This window comes from Candoia aspera, chromosome 4 (assembly GCF_035149785.1).
Source record: "Candoia aspera isolate rCanAsp1 chromosome 4, rCanAsp1.hap2, whole genome shotgun sequence".
Taxonomy (NCBI): domain Eukaryota; kingdom Metazoa; phylum Chordata; class Lepidosauria; order Squamata; family Boidae; genus Candoia; species Candoia aspera.
In genome coordinates this window covers 79030150-79052089 of record NC_086156.1, presented here as the reverse complement: position 1 = coordinate 79052089, position 21940 = coordinate 79030150, and the positions used below count along the sequence as shown (strand labels likewise).

The following is a 21940-nucleotide window of genomic DNA, read 5'->3' as shown; positions in this document are numbered from 1 at the left end:
CTTTTCTCCCCCCCTCCCCCCCAGTCTAGAACATTTGTGCCAGTTCAGGGATTACTAAATTAAGAAATAAAATGGAGACATCCCTGTATATTTCTCTATTCTACTACGTATCACCAGTTATGTTGGGTTCTCTTCCTATCTGTGCCAATCGGGTGCGTTAAGGGAATTCTTTTCAGGGAAGGCCTCCTGTCATCCGGCAAACTTGCATGGATGCGCCAACCCCCTCCCATCCTTCTCCTTGCCACTCACACCATCCAAGAAAGATGAACATCCACTTCCGCAGCTTGTCTGTTGAATAGGTGAGAACAATAGCAGTATGCAGATAGCATCCCTCGCCAAACATCCAGAAGAAGTTAGTGACATGGAAATAGTTGTAGGCAGCTATGACAAGACGGCACCATGGCTACAGTGTGAGGGACAAACATAATTAATTAAGGGGAGTGCCAGGAAGCATCTGGTTAGGCAGCTGATTAACCGGGGTTAAGGTGTGGTAAAGGTTCAAGGTCACCTTTAGCCATGGAAGTTCATGGGGTGACCAGGCCAGTCACTGTATCTCAGCTCAATCTACCCAGTAGGGTTATTTTTATGGGAAAAAATGGAGGAGGGAGTGCTTCAATTTCTTTAGTTAACAAATAAAATCCAGCCAAAGTGAAGCCATAATCAAGTTGTTTTGCAACTTCAGGGTGTTCCTACAGCCTACCAACATTTGAAATTCACAGAATGACCTTCTTGTGCTGAACTGTCATTCTCATCACTGAAAAGATAGGATATCTTATCTAAAATGCACTAGATTAAAAAAGTTTATGTTGGGCATGAAAAAGGCCTACCTAGCTAGTTTCTAACTATAGTTCTTTCTTAATGCTCCAGACTAAAGACAATTTGGCTAAACCTCAGTTTTAAACTGTCTTAGAAGCATCCCTTAGTTTTTTGCTGTTGTTGTTTTTTGCCAATCAGACTAATAAAGAGATATCAAGTGTAGAACTGCCAAAGTTTACAATAAAGATTTTACCTCTTCCTCCTCTTTTTTTTTTTTGCTTTAAGACCAAGCACTAAAACCCTAATAATACAACTTTATATTCTGTTTTCCTGTATAATGGTTTGACACATTTACTTTCCTTTATATGTCCTGCACCAATGATTCTGCTTACCTTCAGAAATATGCCTAGAATTTTAATGTGCTGGAGTTGCTTCTTTACAGTTGGAATTGTGCAACTTCCCTAAAATTTGTTTCATAACAAGATTAAGCCACAGAAACTGCTGAGTGGAATGTCATGTCCAGGAAACAGCAACCTCAGATGAATGAGTCAATCACTTAAAAGGAGTGCAGTGCTACATAAGAAAGAGTTATGCTATCTGGGCAAAAATTACAGGCCAAGACTGGAGACAGGCCGTACGTAAAACGGTGAGGAAAATAATCCTCATATATTTTTCAGTCATTTGCAGAGGAAAAATTAGGTAGACTCCTACAAAAAATATCTTAAAGTGTTCCCAAGTTAATATTGTTTGTAATAGGACTGGGAAGCTGCAATGCAAAAAGTACTAGAGTCCGACAGCCAGCATTGTCTGCGGTGGGCAGGAAAAAATGTCAACAAGGCTGTTGTGGCAGTGCACCTGAAGTCCCACCACAACTGCCATAATTGGCTTTTTTGACTCTGCTGGACACTGCTGCCTACAGCTAAATATTGAGTTGTTATTTCAGGTTAATGTATGAGCTTCAGGCTTCCTTACTGAAGCATACAGAACAGGAGTGGGGATCATGTAGCCCTCCATTTGCTGTTGGACTTCACCTTCCATCAAGACCCACCAATTAAGCCAATGATCATGTACACTGGGAACGGTAGCCTATCAAATTCTGAAGAGCCATAGGTTCCCTACCCCAGTACAGAGATTAATCTTCCTGTTTTAACCATTTATGATGTCACAGAATTCCATCAAATTGTGCTTTTAAAAATAAAAATAGGGAGCCAGCTTATAATGAATTAGACCAAAGGTACCCAACTTTCATTGGTTTGTGAGCTCCACCAGGCTTTGTGCAGCACATCGTGGCCCACACTTCAAAAATGGTCAGGTTCAGGACCAGATTTTGTGTGAGGGAGATCAGGTTCTTAAAGGTTAGAATGTTTATATCGAGCTCCTGCAAGATTTAAGGCAACAGTTTAATCTGATTAAGATCCCACCCACCCCCATGCAAAACAGAAAGAACTAAGCCATAATTGTTGATTCTACATGTTCTGGTGGCTGCATGTGGACCATAGGCCATATCTGTAGACTACTGGGCCAGCTACACTGTTCTGCCTATCCAGAGATTTTCCTGGTCAAGTTAGAAATGCCAAGGACTCAAAATAGAATTTTTGCATGTGAAACCTGTGCTTTGCCACCAAGCTCATTAGAGGCTTCATTATCTGTAGCAGCTTTAAAATCTATAGTGCTTTCCAGTATAGTTTTATGATCTTCTATAAGGCTTGATTTTCACAACCATCTAAGTAATTGAGACCTCAAAAAACTGAAGGTGCTTTCTTCAATATCTCAAACTGCGTCACAAAGTAATTTTGCGCCAGGCTCAGCTGAACCTACCACATTGCTTTCATGCACTTCTGGATTCATGGTGAGTTGTACCACAAACCATGTGGCATTCCGCAAGATGAAGGCAGTAATCAAGTTCCAGTGGATAATATTTCGTAAGCACCGGATGCTCCTGCAGGAGAAAAGAAATCACTCAAGAGGCACAAAGTAGCTAAGACACCAAAAAGGCAGGTGTCCCAGCTGTTAAGAGAGAATCTTTTCATCTGGTGATCCTACATCTTGATGCATACTCTGGTCTCACTTACCGCAGTCGCATGAAGAGGACAAAAGCTGCCAGCAAGGCCCCCAAAGAAATGCAGTGCCCGAGGTAGTTGATTACAACAGCAATGTGATAATGCAGTTTGCTCCTCTTCTGCAACAGGAAAGACACAAGAGCAGTTTGTGAAATCAAGAGGATATGTAGGAAATAGGACAATAGTTTTTGGTTCTAGAATGCAGTGAAGAATATAGGGTTACCTAATTTTTATTTCAAAATCGCTGGGCCCCTGGTTCAGACTCAAAGAAAGCAAGCCAGACCTGAATCTGGAACCTCCAGGGCAGAACCAGTAAAGAATTTAGCATCAGTGGTGGAAACAGGATAGAAAAGATCAATCAAGGGCAAAGAATTGGACTTTTATTAAGCTTCCTCTGACCCCAACATTGATTGCCTTGCCAAAGACTCACTTTTACTAATCGGATCAGCAGTGTAATAACTTGGCTACCCCAGTGATGGTAGAAGTCATTTTACAGGAAATCTTTTATCAGGAGCAGCATTAGCAACTGTCCTCTACGCATTATCTGCTTGCTAACTCATTCTGTGGCAATTAATTCTATAGCTTAACTATACACCGTGGAAAGAGGGAAGTTTTTCCTGGATCCTTTCCCAAGCTCTAGTGAAACTGATTAGCAGAAGCTTCAAGATTAACTATGCGCAATCATACCAATGAAAGAGGACAATGCTTTGCTGAAAGATGTGTTGGGAAGTGACAGAAGAGGAGCCACAGGACAAGAAGGGGAAACTGCTCACTGCTCAGCAGGTCATTCAGAAATGTGGATTGCTGCGTGATGATGTTCCATCCTTCTAGAGGTGGCCTAAGTAGACAAAGAACCCTCCAAAGAATGGAAAAGAAGGCTAGATAGGGTAGGATGACTTGCAGCGGTCTTCTGTCTAAGATGCTGCAGTCTTTTTTGAAAGGGCCAGCTATTTTTCTCCATATTAATTGCTAATTTGCACAGTGGATGTGAGACTGGCAACAGGGCAGTTGGTTAATTTAATTACTTAGTCCTCGTCTCCTGCGATTTCTACCCAAACCCCCAGGGACAGCTAAATTTAATTGCTGCAGTGGATGTATTATGTTTCCAGGAACCTTTGTTAAATTCTAATTAAGTAACAGCCTTCTGGGATTTTCCAGTTAACGGCCACACAACAAAAACACCTTGCATACCTCCTTTACCTCCTGCCCTCATGCAGAACCTGAAAAGTCAGGAAATGTTTGCACTCGCCACTAGCTGTTGTTCTAGTGACTGTCAAACCACCAAAGGTGCCCTGGGCCAACCTCCAGAGCAGGAAATGCCTGAAATAAAAAGTGACAACACCCCATGGATACTTGCCACAATAAATCATAAAACCGTAAAGTTGGAAGAGACCGCAAAGACAGTCTAATCCAATCCTCTACAACAGTGTTTCTCAACCTCAGCAACTTTAAGATATGTGGACTTCAACTCCCAGAATTCCCCAGCCAGGGGGAATTCTGGGAGTTGAAGTCCACACATCTTAAAGTTGCTGAGGTTGAGAAATACTGCTCTGCAATGTGTAGGAAACACAATTATTCCATCCATGAGAAGTGGCTGTCCAGCTTCTCCTTAAAAACCTCCCAAGATGGTTGCCATATGGGCATAACCAATTACAAAGTACCAAGTCACCCAAATGATACCTGCCATACCCTCAAGATCCTGCTGCCAGGATGTTCCCAACTATCTGTCCCTACCTTTATTTTTATACTGGATAGGTGGGCACACTTCTAAACAAAGCACTAAGTTGTAGCTATCCACTATTGTTATGCTTTAGGAAACATTATGGAGTTATTGGAGCTCAGAAGTGTTTTGGGAAATAAGCATAATGCTGGAGACAGGCTCTTTGCTTTGCAGAATACTTGCTCCCAATTTTTAAAATAAAAAAAAAAGTCTCTAAGGGCAATATTTCCCATCATTTCCCATTAATGGGAAATGATGGGAAATATTTGTGAGCACCGTGGATCAGGTTCCACACTGGGATTCCCAGACCTCTATAGATAAATCTGCTACTTCAGTCTTTTTCCACACTCAGTGTTTTAAATCTCAAACTATTTCCATTCCATGTAGAAAGAATTCTTCAAACTCCATTACATTTTTATTTAAAAAACACACATTCTTAGAACTATGGGATATAATTGAAAAGAGATCCTCCTGCTCCCAGTCTAGCAGTTTAGCCACTACACTACACTGGCTCTCATATATATCGATATCAATATCTAATATTGCCTTTTTTTGTTTAATTAAACAGAACATGGACATCCTTGATTGAAACTGTCATGTAAACTTTTATGTTCATGTTTACATGTGAGATGTACGTATGAGATGTGTACACACACACACACACATTTGTTGTTTTACCTTCTTTTTTAGTTTTTCTTTTCCTGTTCTGTTCAATTAAATAAACAGAAACCATGAGTTATTCCAATTCGTTGATTACTATGACCTGTGTACATTCCAAAAATGATTGGGATGAAGTGCTTTGGACCTTGAATAATAAGCACAAGACCTCTCTACTGTTCATAAAAATAGCCTGTCTTTTTTCAGACTTCCATAAGCAATGGAAAAACAATGCAGCTGCTTTAAAAGTGGCATTGAAGAACTCCTTTAATGATCTGATTCATTAAAGCAGCAGTATCTTTTTTTCAAGCTGCTTTAATAAACAGCAAGATGCTGTCCTTGCACAAGATCTAAAATGCACTTTTTCCAAAATACCTTTGAAGTGCGCATAGCTCTACTTTTCATATTTTTATTAATAAAGGAATACTATGGACTTATGCCATTTGCTTGATATAATCTGGTGATCATGTAGAACAGTCCCTACCTCCTCATTGAGGATCTCTTGGCACTGGGAATAATTCACACGGGTTGCCCAGCTCCCATTTGCCAAACATTCTCTGTACACATTGTCTGAAAAAGAAAAACACAGTGGAGATTGAGTAGTACAAACTGCATGAAGCAAATGATGAAAGAGAATGTCCTACAAAATGAGATATTTCAACCAGGCAAGCAAAACAATCCCTGGCATTCTTAGCTGAAGCAATTGGTCCATAGAAAATAGCTTTTTCTTTCAGGTTTTGGTGCAAACATGGGTTTTCTTTAAATGACAATAACAGGAGACCTTACAAGTTTGGAGAACCAGATTATGTCGTTTCGTAACATAATTATTCAGTACTATATATGTGAAGTGCACGAACAGGAAAGGGCTTTATTTTTTATTGAGATTATAGGAAAAGTCTGGTCTTAGTCCTGGATTATTCATATATTTTACATGCAAATCCTTCTTTGATATCTGATGGAGGCTTGAATGCTATCCTTAATTTAAGAAATACAATTAATTATAATATGCCACTTGTCCCTCTCAGGCCTGCAACTAGGGTCTGTGTCACCTGGGACAAACATGGATTCCGTGCCCATTTTGACGATCCCCCCCAGTGCGGCGCCCCAGGCACATGCCCTGCTTGCCCCCCTGCCCCCCAGTTGCGGCCCTGGTCCCTCTTTAACAAACTTTAGTATAGAGGGAAACGTGGCTCAGGACAAATGTTTGTCTTTTCAAAAGTGGCAAGAATTCCCAAACAAACAAACTGTATTTAACAGAAGCCAAGATCTGAATGAGTCAGGACAGTTGGCTCCATTCTTGACTCTTGCCCACAGGTTCTCTTCTGACCTTCAAATGATCCTATAAAAGATGGGGTGCTTGTGAATACCAACCTTCCTGATTGGATACCCTGCAAATGTGTTGAATTACAAATCCCATAATTCCTCCCTAGCATGGAAGTCCAACACTAAAATGTGACATAAATGAGGCCACAAAGCTAATGAAGAAACCCCAGATTTTTAAGGACATGGGGGTTATATTTAATATGAAATTCTTGTGATACATAATTCTGACAATAGTTTCCACCACAGCTTAAGCTGAAAGAGAGGGGAGAAAAGATAGTGCCTTCTTTTTATGTGGCAGCACCTACCTGACCTTGACTGAACTTGAAAACAGCTAAGCAGGGTCAGACCTGGTTAGTACTTCAAAGGGAGACCACCAGAAACAAGCCAGGGCAGTCCCTCAACTGGGAAATCAGAACCCTGTCCCAGAAGAAGGAAATATCCAGCCATTTCCATGTTATTTCCCAGAAATCTTCAGGAAAGGGTAGTTACTTTTTCACCCTTACTTTAGCATCTTTCTTCCAGCATCAGAAGCCTCTTTTTCAGAATAAATTCTTGGCTTTTTGCATTTTCTGAAGAACTCCATAAGCAATAATGGCAGAGATGGGAGTGCCCCTGAAAAGCTAAGGCCATTAGATATTAGAGTGGGGCAGGAGTGCTGCTGCTGCTGCTGTCCTTCCTTGAAGGGAGAAAGCAAACCCCTTATTTCCACCCACAGCATAGTTTCATAATAAGACTAGAGGCTACTCACCCATATTTCAAATCAAAGCTGTCAATCGGACAGTTAGGAGGGTATAAGCTACAGCCGTTCCAGAAAAGTAAGTCTATTGAAAAGTGTAAATATACAGTAAAGCATGCTGTTGGATCTGCTCTGTGTGGTGGAGAGAAGATGTGAAAGTCAAGTGCATGAGGGAAGGAGCGCTGGGAGGAAAGGAGTGAAGTATATACGTGGATGTGGAACTTTGGTGTGAGTGAAAAGAAGAGCGTGTGTCTCGGAGGGTGGAGAGGCAATAGAGAATGACCTTGAAGGATGGGAGGAAGAGTTGCTACCAAGGCAACAGTCAGATAAGAGGGGCCTGAGCCCAACTCAAGAAAGTAACTTGAGCAAACATCTCAGACTGGCCCCTCCCTAGTTCACACAAAGATAAAGGGAGGGAGGGGGAAAAACATTCAGACTTGCAAGATTCTCTTACTATAGCTGTTACAATAAAAGTAGTCCTGACTTACATGGCATGGGTTTCTTAGTGTGGTCTACCTTGTAGGGCTGACAGAGAATGCAACCAACATCCAGTAGACACAGCCCGGGCTTGATCTGGCTTAAAGGAAAAGTGTGGTAGGCAATACACTTCCCCTAAACCTCAGCAAACTGAGCCTCCAACGATCCCATGGAGAGGTGGGCCAATGCTTCCAGCTAAATTCTGCCCAAGCAATCACTGGGAAGATGAAGAGGGTGCTGTGTGCTGGGAATCCATACCTCCCCAGTCTGAAAGCAGACAAAGAGTGCTAAAGGCAGTTTTTCAGTGTCAGCAGGAGGGCAGGTGTGCCTTTGCAAGCAGAGTGATTCCCCTTCTCCAGCAAAAGATGTGGGATCTTTTCTGCCCTGACTGACTCTCCAGTTTGAAGGTTCTACCTAAACAGGGAAATTGAACACAAGCAAAAAGGGAAAGTCCTCCTAATCTTTGGCCCTTCCTAGGTTGAGCAGCAAAGTCAGATGGGGTTTCCATTGTGTTTGTTTATATTTATGTAGAACACTCTACATTAAACAGACCCTCAAAGATGAGTGAATGGGGGCATTGGGGATGCACTCAGAGTACACAATCCAGTTTTTTTTTAATGTACATTTAAATACTCTGTTTCAGTTGAATATCAGAACATTGTTTATAAAAAGCCCCTCCATGCTTCAGTCTGCATTGGTTGTTACTTGGTTCAGGCTAGGTTTACCTTCAGTGTTAGGGGGATGAAGGAGGGCATTCCACCATCATTATCCCTTTTCTCCCAGTTGATGTCAGCATTGCTTGTTCCTTTGTTTTGTTTTGCTTTGTTTTAAAGGGAGGATGTTCCTTCTGTATGTGAGTTTTCCCCTTAAGATACTGGAAGCCTTGGTGTACATCTGAACTGGCTGATCCCTCCCTCTTCTTTCTCATAGGCCCTGTTTTAACCTCTGTTGAAGTTGGCATGCACCACCAGAACAATGACTGTAACAAATGTGACTCCTCCTCAGACCCAGAAAGATCACTGCAGAACTGTCCTATGAACGGATTTGCCTGCCAGGATTTCCCTTAACATTTGTTCTTGGAATGTTTGGATTCCAGTACCATTTTCCTGGTGGGACAATACTGGAGCATTGGGAAGATGAGTATTTATTTCTTTATTAGTTTGTTCCCCCTCCCCAGATGTTAGTGGCATTCTCCATACAAGCAAAGGCTTTGAATTTTGCGGTAAGGTGGAGAATCACTGTGGATGTCATGTTCACCGTTTCAATGTACTTGGTACATCGTAACGTTTCGCATGTCATTTGCCTGATACGTGTTTGATCTCGGGAGAGAGGAGGATTCCTCGTCAGGGAGTTGTTATCTGTTGGCCGCTGGGTTGGAATGTGTTTGGGTTATCTCATGTGTTCAAGGTTGCTTTCCCCGGATGTGTGGAAAACGGTTACCAGCACCTGGGAGGGGGAGTGGTTGCTATGGTTGGTAGGGGGGAGGGATTACGTTTGGAGGAGAGGGTTTCTAGTTTGTATTTGGTGTGCTTTTAGTCATTCTCAGCTTTCTCTGTATCTGCCATAATTTCCCTAATAAATCAGATTTCATTTAAGTACCCTCTTGTGAGTCTGAGTGTTTGGGATAGGCAACCATTACAGTGGAGAACAATCTAGAATGGAAAAGTAATGGATGAAGAAGGATTAAGCCCTCTACCTTCACCCTTTCTCCAGACTGAATTTTTAAAAAGGGCATTCAGGCTACATTACAAGTATTTGCCTATACTGTAAGGTGTAATTTAATTTAAGAAACAAACAAACAAACATCGTAAGGAGGGCCTTTTGTGCCAGTTATGTGACACAGGGCAAATATCCTTCCTTACCATTACGTGAATCCTTCCCTAACAATCCTCATAAGAAATACTGTACCAAGGCGACAACATAGCTTATTTGATACCATTAAATACAATCTTGTATCAGAGAACATTACAAAGTTTTCAAAACTTCAGTCTCTGGAAGAATCCTTTCTTGGTGGATAATTATTTGGACACATTTGGGGTCTTTGCAACTGAGGACAAAAGATTCAAACGTAAAATTGGAACTTTCTTTACTATTATCCATACAGTGTTGAGCAAAGGACCAAAGTGTGGCATATTTTTCCTCTTCATTATTGGTGAGAGAAAAAAAAATAGTTTTTTTTAATACTCCAAGAAATTGAAGATGACATGGGATTCAAGCCCATGAAAGTCTATGCCACAATAAATGGCCTCATAACCTTGTTAAAACAACAGATTAATACAGTTCAAAGTTGTTGGATTTTTACTTTGGAAATCACTGGATTTTTTAATCTGTTTCATAAGATGGAATAAGTTGTACTTAGCTCACAAAAGGTAAGGCCTCAGTGAATTCAATGGTGTTTAAAGAGTGATAGAATTCCAAGCTTTTTCACTGATGTACAACCATGATTTCCCATCATGAGAATTACCTAGTTGATCCATTAGACCTTAATCTGATACACGATCATAATACTCAGTCTCCAGTTCTCAAATTATGTGAAAGGGGTAAAGGATGACCCTTTACTTCATTCCATGATCACACAGCCAAAACTTCAGGAAATAGCTCACAAGATGCCTTTCTTATTTTTTTCTAACCCCATCTCAGACTTGGTATGCTCTGTATAATTTCCCACACATCTTATCCCAGAATTTCAGAAATAAATATTTCCCAGAATATCTACATATGAAGCAGTGGTCTATTCATAAATAAAGAAGAATCAGTTAAAGTTGTAGCTGGTTGTAACCAAATTCAGAGCTGCACTGTGGTTATCCAACCCAGAATCTCTTGGAACAGTTGGTGGAGCTGAATATAGATTCAGAGCTTTACTTGCAATTTCAAATACAGTGAACAGAAGGGGAAAACTTCTAACTATCTCTAGCTATTGTATCAGGTATGCTTAATCAAGAAGCTTTATGCTACCTACCAATCATAGGGCCTGTTGTCAGGACATGTCACAAGCATCCCTAGATTATGCAAATTTCTGATCCAATCCCTCATGCAAGTACACACACTGACATTCCTATACTCCCTGATATTCTGGATCCATCTTCCCTTAACATTTGCTTCAGGCTTTGGTTCAGTATGGCTAAGGAAACAACCTCCCTTCCTGCCTTATGCTCCTACTCAACCCATCTACTGGCTTACTTGTGGTATTGTATCGCACTCCAAAGAAATACTCAGGGCAGGGGCGCGCCACCAACTGTCCTGCAAGGCTGCTTGGCCAACATGTCCCAATTAGGTCCTCTAAGGCATTGCATTGAGGGCCTGCAGGGAAGGAAGAAGAGGATAATTAGAAGAATAGAAAGACATTGGCATCACATAAAATATACTCGCCTAGAAGGCTGGGATAGCTTAGTATAATCCTGCAGAAGGAAGGTAAAAGAGGCAGTGATACAAATGGCATAGTATGCATGATTAGAAGCAGATACTGTTGCTTGCAGCAAACCATATGCCATTCTTTTTCAGAAACATCTATATCTCTGGTCACATAACTCTTGTTGAAACCAAATGAGGTTATGGGAGTTCTGTGCTCCTTTCTACATGGAAATGCTTTCTGTGGATAAATATTTGTGGCTGATAGGGTTTCCTTCTTGATATCAGATTGACTGCCATGCTTGGAAGAAAAGGTCCTTTAGATTAAACTCCAGGTTAAATTGACTGGCAGTAGCACTGTTGCTGTTCTCAATATATAGTATGTGATCTGATTCTCCTGCTGGAGACATTGGACACTATTTGCCTGGAAGGCATCTGTTCTGTAGAGCAGGGGTCCCCAACCCCCGGGCTGCGGACTGGTACCAGTCCATGGCCTGTTAGGAACCGGGCCGTGCAGCAGGAGGTGAGCGGTGGGCAAGCGAGCAAATTTACAGCCTGAGTATTTACAGCTGCTCCCCATCGCTCGCATTACTGCCTGAGTTCCACCTCCTGTCAGAGAAAGCAAGCCCATTGGCTGCTATCTCCAAACGGTGCGAAGAAAAAAGAATAAAAGGTCAAGAAAAAGAGGAAGCACTTGAATCACCCCGAAACCACCCCCACCCCCCGGTCAGTGGAAAAACAAAACTGAAACCGGTCCCTGGTGCCAGACATCCACAAAACTGGTCTCTGGTGCCAAAAGGTTGGGAACAGCTGCTGTAGAGTGTTTGCAGAATACTCTGGCTGGTTGTTGCCAATGGAGGAGAAGAGGAGTGTTAGTTAAAATCTAGACCGTTTTTGTTCGGTTGCAACCTTTGGTTAATTTTGTTGGCTTTCCTATACAATTTCTGCACCTCGTACATTTCCTCCTAGTTTAGTTTGACATCAGAAGCCATGTAGTTTGCCAGGCCCTACAGTTTAGTAATACTGCTTCAAGGCTCTTTCTTTTCCTCTGGAATGTTAATTAATTTATGGGCTTAATGAGTCATTTCAGAAGACTTTTGGAATTAGCTCCTGCAAATGACAAGAAATCAGGATGACATCAGAATTTTTCTCTAGCATGGCCTAGAACTGTCATGAACATATACACACTTGCATGTGCACACACACAAATATGCACAATCAGAAAAAATGTATCTCTGAACTTCACCACTCATGAAACTATTCAGTCATCTGTAGTGGAAAGCAGAATACTACTACTACTACTACTACTACTACTACTAATAATAATAATATAAGATTGTAAGATTATAATTTTCTCTCTTTGTCTTTCTCTATCCCCATTTGCATGTTTGCCACCCTAGTTTTCCACAACTTCATAAGAAACATAACACAAAATAGGAATCAGGCAGATTGCTCTAAATTCCTGTTTCCACCAATAGTCAGGACAGAGAATAAATAATTTTTTAGTTGAAATCTATTCAGAGAAGTAGATTCTAGCACAATCCACATTGCCTCAGGTTAGGAGAAAATCATATTGTTGCAATTGACAAAACAGGATACAAAGTACAGGCTTTGATGGTTTGTTAATACAGCTAGAACAGTTATGCATGTATATTAAACACAAATACCAATGGAAGAGAATATAGGTAGCTCAGGGTTGAACTGTTGAGTCCTTGGTGCTCTCTGAGCTTGGTTGTTTGCTTGCAGACATTTTATTACCTGACTAGGTGACGTCATCAGTGCTAGTGAGTGTAGGGTTTGCTCCCTGCACCAACACTGGCAGGGCAAGCTTCTGTATATAACCAGGGAGCAAACCCCACACTCACTAGCACTGATGATGTCACCTAGTTGAGTAATGAAACATCTGCAAGCAAACAACCAAGCTCAGAGAGCACCAAGTACCCCACAGTAAACACAAATCGACATGAGTGCAGTGGGTCTATATTCTATTAATATTCATCTGAGATTTCATTGGGACTAAGACTTCAAGAAAGCTATTTGAACTAAAAATCCTCTGCATATCAAGCATATTGAGACTAATGGAAACCATCTGTCTAGACAATCACAAAAAGCCAAGTCCAGACCACATCGTTTTGTGGGCTTTAAGAACCATTTGGCTGTGATATGTGTCAAACTATTGATAGCCAATGTTAAGTTGACAGCTCAGCTATGTAGATGTTTCATTCCATTTTTTCCTGTCCATGTTTCATCTTTCAAAGCTTGGTAGTAGAGGACACCCCTCCCCAAAAGAAGAAATTCTGATGAAGCAAGCAGTTTCATTACCACAAATTCTGTCTTTCCCCAAGGGGTAAAATGGCCAGCAAATGTTATAGGATGTTGTATTCCTGCCAGAAATAGTTGCCAAAGCATCCTCAACATTCTTATTGCCAAAATATTTAGAAATGTTAACTGCCATTGACACAAAAAGTGGTGAATTATGTCAGCCAACAATAGGAGGAAAATCCAAATATTTTTATTAGGCCAACTGTGGTTTTACAAATTTGTAAAACTGAAATTGGATTCCACTCCCATCCCCATCCTGAAGTCGGAACCCTGTCTCTGAACTCAGAGTAAGAAAGCTGAGAATCAGATAAATAGGACCAGGAGCAGGTCCAAGTCAATATATAATATATTAAATACATAATCTGCCAATATACTTATGTTTCAGCTGACTAATTTGTAGCTCTTTAGAGAAGAATCAGCCAATCTGATTAAAGTGTGTGTGTGCATGTGCTGTATGCAAAGTATTAAATGAACCTTCTGACCCAACCCTTGATATTCAGATACTGCTAGTCCCTGCAAAAGTCTTGGATCACTTCCTTATAAGACCTGCCATATAGATCATGCATATACAGTCAACTGGCAGTAGGATGTACAAGTCTCTTGGAAGGAATCACCAAATGGAAATGATATGCAGGCAGATCAGCTATACAGAGAATTATATTATACAAATGTACACATTCAGTGAATGTTTAAAGCTGCCTCATATTGAGATTATATGTCTGAGTAATAATCTAGTTGATACTACTCCCATTAGACTAGGTGAGGTCTATCCCAGTTCTCTGATTTTCATTCTTAAAACAGAGATGCTGGAGGCTAAGCATGGAAATTCTAGTGAACCAAGTGTGTGCTCCACTGGAGAGTTACAGCCACTTCCTTGCAAGCAAGAACAATCATTTCCCTCCACCCCCCATTCCAAAACCTTCTCTGTTAGCCAAATTGCTGTTATTCAGATCTTTATGCACAGCTTCTTTAAATTCAGAGTAAAAACTTCCTTCGACTCCATGGAAGGTAGATGAAAAGCATGTTTGATGTATTTGGAATAGCTTATTGCCCATAATCCATCATAAAGCATCACTCTACACACTAAATGAACAAATACAAACTGAATAAATCTATTTTGCATAATGCAATAGTGTAGCCAAATATTTACATACACATACACACCAAAATTCAATCCATATTTTATACCTATTTCTATTTCTGATTCTATGCATATTTAATTCAGTCTGTTGTGATGTTCCTTGATTTGGGGAAATAAATTATTTTTGAAAATATATTATTTATAAGGGGGAAAAAAAGAGCGTAATTATCATGTGATAACAAGTTTCCTTTTTCATTGTCATTCTACAATATTTTCTTCTTTCTCAGAGAGGTGGCAATTCCAAGACAACTTCTACTGTCCCTGATTTGCTTAGAGATGACCCCAGGTTTAGTTCCTTGCATTTCCTGTGAAAAGAGGCTGATAGCAAGTGATGGGAAAAATCTTTGGCTGCAGCCCAGCCAGTCAAAAGTTATAGTAGGGTAAGTGGACAAAGTTTACAGGACTTTGCAGTCCCTTTATTTTATTACTTTACAGTAAAACTTCAATTTTAGATGGAAAGGAAGGAAAGAAGGAAGTGGCAGGGGGGAGGCAGGGAGGAAAGGGCTGCAAAAAACATTGGACGATTAAAAGTAAATGATATAATCATCTGAACCTCTCATAAAATTTTGTGAATGAAGGAGCATAATTATATATTTGGCAGTATCTGCAAACAGTCTACATGTGCAGATGTCTAGTGTGCTTTAATTTGTAATATGCCCTGCCACCCACATAAATCATACCCAGCTCATATGGATAACCAAAAAAAAAAAAAAAGCCCAGATTGTCACACCCTGTGGATGAATGACAGAGACAAAGTGCAGGTTCTATGTGGCTGGCTCTTCAATTTTTTAAAAAAATTGCAATTGGAACTTTCTGCATATCAATACATATACACAGCTTTTGAGTTATGGCCTCTCCCTTACAAAGGGGCATGGTATGCTTCCCTGTCAACTTAAGGATGCAAAAACAGCAATTTGCAGACTGAGAACAAACAAAATACATTATTTCTATCCACACACACCCTCCTGATTTAGAAGAATGTCCTTGTAAGGTGATCACTATGCATTTTTGGTGTCTGGGGACAGGCAAATTAAGACTTCCTTCAGTAGCTAATTGGCCACTTAATCAACTTCAATTGACCAACAACTGACAGTGCAGAAGCCTGGAGGACATGCCTCCTTGTTCTGCATGAAAGAAATCCATAGTCATTTACAAAGTATAAATGAATAAAGCAAATAAAACACCCTCCCTCACTTCTTCCTACTTTCATTCCTTCCTGGGTGCAGTTATTCGTGGATGCATGATAAAATTTATACTCATTGTTTTGTCAAGAATATTAAGGTAAACAGGTGAGATTTATTCCATTTCAATGCATCTCCCAATACAACTCAGGTTCCCATTTAGACTGAAGGGAAGCAGCCCAGAGTACTGCTCCAAATGAAATAGTATAGTAGATGCCAGGGGACACAAGGGGCCAATAGTATTTTACCTGGCCTTAAAGTCAGCAAACTATAGTACCTTCCTTCAGCCACTTGTATTGGTGGTATCAAGTACATGAGCAGTAATAGGGACCAGGTTAATAGCTCCTTTTGCTAACGTCCTAAAACAGCGTTCCATAGAGGAAGGCCACTCATTCTCTGGGATCAGTCTTCCTCAATCTGGAGAATGCTGACCAGGAATCTGTCTGAGACCTGGTTGTGGACCCTAGACCCCCACATTTGGAGGACTGAGGAAGGCAGATCAAAACCAGTCTTAAGCAATCCACTTCCTTATCTACATAGTAGGGTTGTTTAAAGAATTCAAAAGTCTCTGGCAATTCCAATACATCCTCACCCAATTCAGTAACAATGGAATAATGTAGTAACTGGAATTTCATTGTCTACTCTTTTTTTTTTCTTTTTGCAAATGTTCTACAGTATGCATTTTGTGGGCCAAAAGCTGCATTAAAACATATTGAGAAATGCATTATTTGAAGATACTGTAAAATACATTTATAAAAATTACTCTAAATAATATTTAGATGCATATTTCCATGCCGGTTTTGTTTAAAATGTATGAATTAATGTAAGAAACAAAAAACAGGTGGGAATGAATTTATGAGTTGAACAAGTGATATAGATTGAAAATTATCTGAATAATTCACTAGGTCCTTAGCAGGCATTCCCTATATATTGTGTAAAAGGCTTTCAGGAGTTTAATGCAAGACTAACAGAGGACCCATATGTCCTTAGGTACAGTACATGAAGTGTGGCTGTGTCCAGATGCTTCACTCCTTGGTTAGGTTGCCTAAAATGGCACTATAAATCATGCTTGGAGCATACTTTGCCTCGCCACTTAAGAATATACTTGCCACAAATGGATGTTGCTAATAATATGGAGAAATAAATAAAAACTAAGAAATACTTCGAACAATGAAAACTGTTAGAGAAATGGATATTGATGTATTTTAAAAACCCTATTAATGACAGTAGCTATAGCTTGGAGATATTTTTATTTCCCACCCCATCTGCTATCATCTTGCTTTCTTCCCACAGAATCAAAATTCAGTTTTGACAGGGACATCCACTCAAAGCTTTCCGAAAGTCTGTCTTCTTTTTCTCCCCACAGTGTCCATCATGAAATAAGCCCAGCGTAGTAGACTGACTTTGAAATCCCAGGGCTGTCTGAAAGTGAAAATACATACCCCTAAAAATCAGCTTAATGGCAGCTGAGACACAATGAAGTTAAAATGAATTCTTCGGAGTGATACTGCATTCAGAGCCAGCCAGATCACTAGGCAGAGCTAAGCAGCTGTCCCAAACAACTGATTTTGAGTACATAACTAACTTAAGGCAGCAAGTGGTTTATTATCCAATGCCTTATCATTCTGCTTTTTCTGGCCATATTTCTATGACATGCTGAGCCATAAACTAGCCAGCTGCATTTTAGATGACGAATTAGTTGTCCTCTACACATCACCACTCAGAAGGGTGACATAGAGCTTGATTATGCCTTGGCTGGTCTGTTTCTCTCCCAGTTTTCTTGTTGCTGTTTTGCATTAGCCATCTCAGCAGGTATGGATCAAATGGCTGTCAAGCAGTGCATCACTGAAACAGACTTAAAGATATAATGGATGAGAAACCCAAGAAGCCAGTGATACTACAAGTTTGGGGAAGGATAAATAACAGAAAAAAGCACAGCCATCCATCACGGCTGGCACTCAAGGGCACATGGCAGCTACGAAAGCAAAGGAATAAGATCCTTGAAGGCAGAAAACAAATGTGACAAGCCCAGTTCAGACCCTGCTTAAAGGAGGAAGCAAGCGTATCATCATACATTTATTGGACAACAGCCTCAGAGGTAAAAGTTCTTTTGGGGAAGTCACATTCTCAATTCTAAGTGTGGGGAGGGGGAGGCTGGATTTGGTTCTGTGTATTACCAGAAATATCCAGCTAGGTAATAGCTCCTAGCCAATGATGGGTGATCTTTTTAAAAAATTAGGTAGGTTTGGACCAAGTTAGTGTTTGAATGGAGAACCAGTTTGGTGTAGTGGTTAAGGGAAAAACTGGGGGACTGTGAGTTCTAGTCCCACCTTAAGCACAAAGCCAGCTGGGTGACCTTGGGCCAGTCACTCTCTCTCAGCTCTGGGAAGCAGGCAATGGCAAACCACTTCTGAAAAACCTTGCCAAGAAAACTGCAGGGACTTATCCAGGCAGTCTCCAAGAATCAGACATGACTGAACGGATTAAAAATAATAATAATAATAATAATAATCCAGTATTTGAAAATACAGTAAGAATGTTGCATCTTCTCTCACAGGGAATAGACTTTGTAAGCAAGAGCATAGCCTGCAGATTCACTGAGTCTTGCTTTCTGACAAATCCAAGCCAAAAGGTTACAGAGTGCAGTGGTGCAGTAATAATGGTCTTAGGCTTATCCCCTTTGTGGTAACTTGGATTCAATGAGAGAGATAATTAAACACATTATAATCTTTTCTTCCTCACTGGATTTATATAATTTTGAACAGAAGACATTCTCTAGAAACTTACTTAAGCTAGGCCTCAGTTCCAGAAACTGATTTCATTATGGCCCTAAAACTGTCCATTCTGCCCAGTGATAAGGTTGTCTTTGCCTTGGATCTATAGTTTTTATGGAATGTAATTTATATCTGGCAGAGACAGAATTTTTCTGAGATCAGAGTTTTCTGCTAGCCTCTGGATATCCACAGTAACATCACTTGACTCAAGTCATTGAGTTCAGTTCCATGGGTGTTTCCTCAGAAGCTATATCCTAATGTCTTGAGTGGGATTGTTCTTGGATGAGTTCTGTTTCAGCCCCAAGGCCCAGACATCTTGAAAAATATGAGTGGTCATTAGTGATATACTGTATTATTGTACCACTTTGCTCTAATACAGTAGAAGAAACTACCTAAGGTATAAATGGGCACCTACTAAAAAGAAGCTTTTCATGAATAGTGCTGGTTTTTTGTTGTTGTTGTTGGCTGAGTGATTATGTGCCATTAAATCATTGTCAGTTCTTAGCAATCACATAGATAGTTTTTTCCCATCACAATTTGTCCTTCAGGTCTTCCAACGGTGAACCCATTCCCACTGTAACTGAGTCCATCCACCCTGCTGCTGTTCATCCCCTGGCTGAGGGCCTGGTGCCAATACATCTCAGTGCAAACATTTCATGGCCCTGACAAGTCATTCTTGGATTCACCTAGGAAGCTACTTTGCACCAAACTTCCCTATATTACCTCTCCTAATGTGCTGGGACTACAGCATCTCCCAGCATTCCTAATCAATAGGTTGGGGGAAATTTCTTAATACCAAACTGCTTGTAGGTTCAACCAGAGGGCTTTGTTAGCCCCAATAAGTAGAAGGGCTTGTGATTACAACATGGACTTCAGTATATCCTTTGCCACAGCTATAGCAGGTTTTCTGTTGAACAAGGTAACGTAGTTAATTGATGCTTCTGACCATGTATCACTTTGATCCACAGTGAAGGCTGATATATAAAGTGGATGTATATAGTAATAAGAGCTGGGTGACCCTGGGCCAGTCACTCTCTCTCAGCCCTGGGAAGGAGGCAATGGCAAACCACTTCTGAAAAACCTTGCCAAGAAAGCTACAGGGACTTGTCCAGGTAGTCTCCAAGGATCTGACATGATTGAATGGGGAAAAAAAGAAATAGTAATAGCCTTATAAAAACAGCTCTTTCTTGGTATTAGAATATTTCTAAATATTTTAATGTAATCAGTTAGGATGTCTTCATTAAAAAATGTTTTTGATTTTCCCTAGAGGGCAAAAATCTTCATTATTCTTGGTAATGATGCAAATCTATCCTATACTGCCTTTGGACAGAGAAGAGTAAGTACATTTTTACTTGCCCAAGATGACAAAATACATCAAACCAGTCCTGGCTATAATCAAGGAGTCAAGATTCAAGTGGTGGAAAGATGAAATGATTTGTTGAGTTAGATTAGGGGATGTGCAGATTGATCAAATCATATGTGATGTGCTCTGTTTTATAGTGTCAGTATTTTGCATAACTCATATATTCACAGATGAAATTAGAAACAAGTGCCTGCACACATACACATGCATATACATTCATGTTCCCACTGTAGGCATTGTTCTGGCAGAGACCTGCTTGAGTACTCAGATTGATGAAGGCATTATTTTAGTCTACAGCAGGGTTTCTCAACCAGGATACCGTGGAGCCCTAGGGTTCCGCAAGAGGTCACTAAGGACGCTGGGAGCTCACAATTTATTTAAAAAATTATTTCAAATTCAGGCCACATCACCTTAAAGAGGTAAGTTTCATTCTTCATTTTTATTTTAAGAACATAGTTAACACATATATACAGGCCTACACGTGAAATGAATATAATAATTTTGTAACTGTTGGCCTATATTTGAGCCAGAATATGCAGGGGTTCCCCGAGGCCTGAAAAATATTTCAAGGGTTCCTCCAGGGTCAAAAGGTTGAGAAAGGCTGGTCTACAGTAAAGTGCATTAGTTTACAATCTTTTAGTTTGACTTGCTTGGATTTAAGAGTGACAAGAGCCCTTGTTCTTTTGGCTAAGGGGCAGTCCACCTCTAACAACCTATCAACTGTCCAAGGTCCTTGCTTGCTTTAGCATGTCAAAGGGCATGGTATCGGTTAATCCTCTGGAGCAAATATTTCCATAGCCCAGGGATAAAGAGGAGCTGCACCTTTTAGGGAGATGAGGGGCACAAAGGGAGAGAAAGAATCCATGGCAGAGAAATGGCTGCAGCGTATGCCTGCCAGCTTGCTCCAGTCAGGATGCAGATGGAGGAAGGACTTTTACAGCTCTTCCTCCCCTTAGCCATTCATTCATTCATTCATTCATTCATTCATTCATTCATTCATTCATTCATTCATTCATTCATTCATTCATTTCCACTCTCATTGACACTAACCAGAGGGAAAATATGTGTACCTGCTTCTGGGTTGGCATACTTTCTGGCTCATATCCAGGAAATAAGAGGGACGTAGGCCAGGCAGAAGAAGCTTATGTTACATGAGGGGAGTTAGGGGGCACCAGTATCTATACAGCTCCATCAGCAACCCGCCAGCTTCAGGGAACCTGTGATCTAGCAGGCTTTTAAGTGACTTGCCTTTTAAGGGGTAAATCTGAGGGAATTAGGAGGTACAGCAGGCTTGGAAAGAACATAGCTCCACAGATACAAGAGAACGTAGTTGGATAAGAATTCTTTGCATAAGAATTTAAGCAGGCAGGCAAGTTTAGCAGCAGCAGCAGCAGCAGCAGCAGCAGCAGCTGGCCAAGGCAATTTTCTTTGGGGAATGAACAGATACATTTTCAAATAAAGGAGATGTCATTGGGGGATGGACAATTTAACCAATAGAGATGGACTCTGCTGAGCTTGTGATGAGCTTGCCAAGCTCAAGAATTGCTTGTCTGATAGAAAAGGTATGCAGATATTATGAATCATTTACCTAGTCAGGTACAGGGTCAGCACCAGTGACAGGAAGAATGTGATCATGAATCTTAAAAAAGCCAAATGGAGCTTCCTAAGTGAGAGTTTGAAAGCTAAGACTACTAAGTTGTTGAAATGCTACATGTTGTAGGTGAGAGCCAGCTAAATAGGTAAAGCTGGAGGATATCGGTGCATGGATGTGGGTACAAGAAAGAGGGACTGGCACTGATCAGGCACTGAGGATTATTTCAGATTGTCAAAGTACTTTTATTTTTCACATAGTGCAGGTTAAGATATGGATTTGCTATCCTAGGATTTAGTGGTGGCCAACACCTCTGATAGTTTTACATAGAAATAAATTCTTGGAGGACAGGTTTTCTAGTCACGAAGGCTGCACATTACCTCCAGTAACTGAGCATGAATGCTTCTAGATGCCAGCTCCTGAGTATGTGAAGGGGATGGTGCTAGATGGCACAGTTCTTACATTTTTATGATTAAGTGGAATTCAGATTT

General features: G+C 40.6%; 1 protein-coding gene across 1 annotated transcript in view; it reads right to left on the bottom strand.

Moving 5' to 3' along the window:
• The window catches only part of LOC134496336 (corticotropin-releasing factor receptor 1), a 55388-nt gene that overhangs the window by 17561 nt on the left and 15887 nt on the right, over nucleotides 1-21940 (bottom strand). The window contains exons 3-7 of the mRNA XM_063302067.1: nucleotides 10910-11029; nucleotides 5678-5763; nucleotides 2829-2935; nucleotides 2575-2695; nucleotides 250-403 (exon numbers count right to left, since the gene is read on the bottom strand). Of these exons, the coding sequence (XP_063158137.1) occupies nucleotides 250-403; nucleotides 2575-2695; nucleotides 2829-2935; nucleotides 5678-5763; nucleotides 10910-11029 (588 nt within the window). The remainder of the gene's footprint in view (nucleotides 1-249; nucleotides 404-2574; nucleotides 2696-2828; nucleotides 2936-5677; nucleotides 5764-10909; nucleotides 11030-21940) is intronic.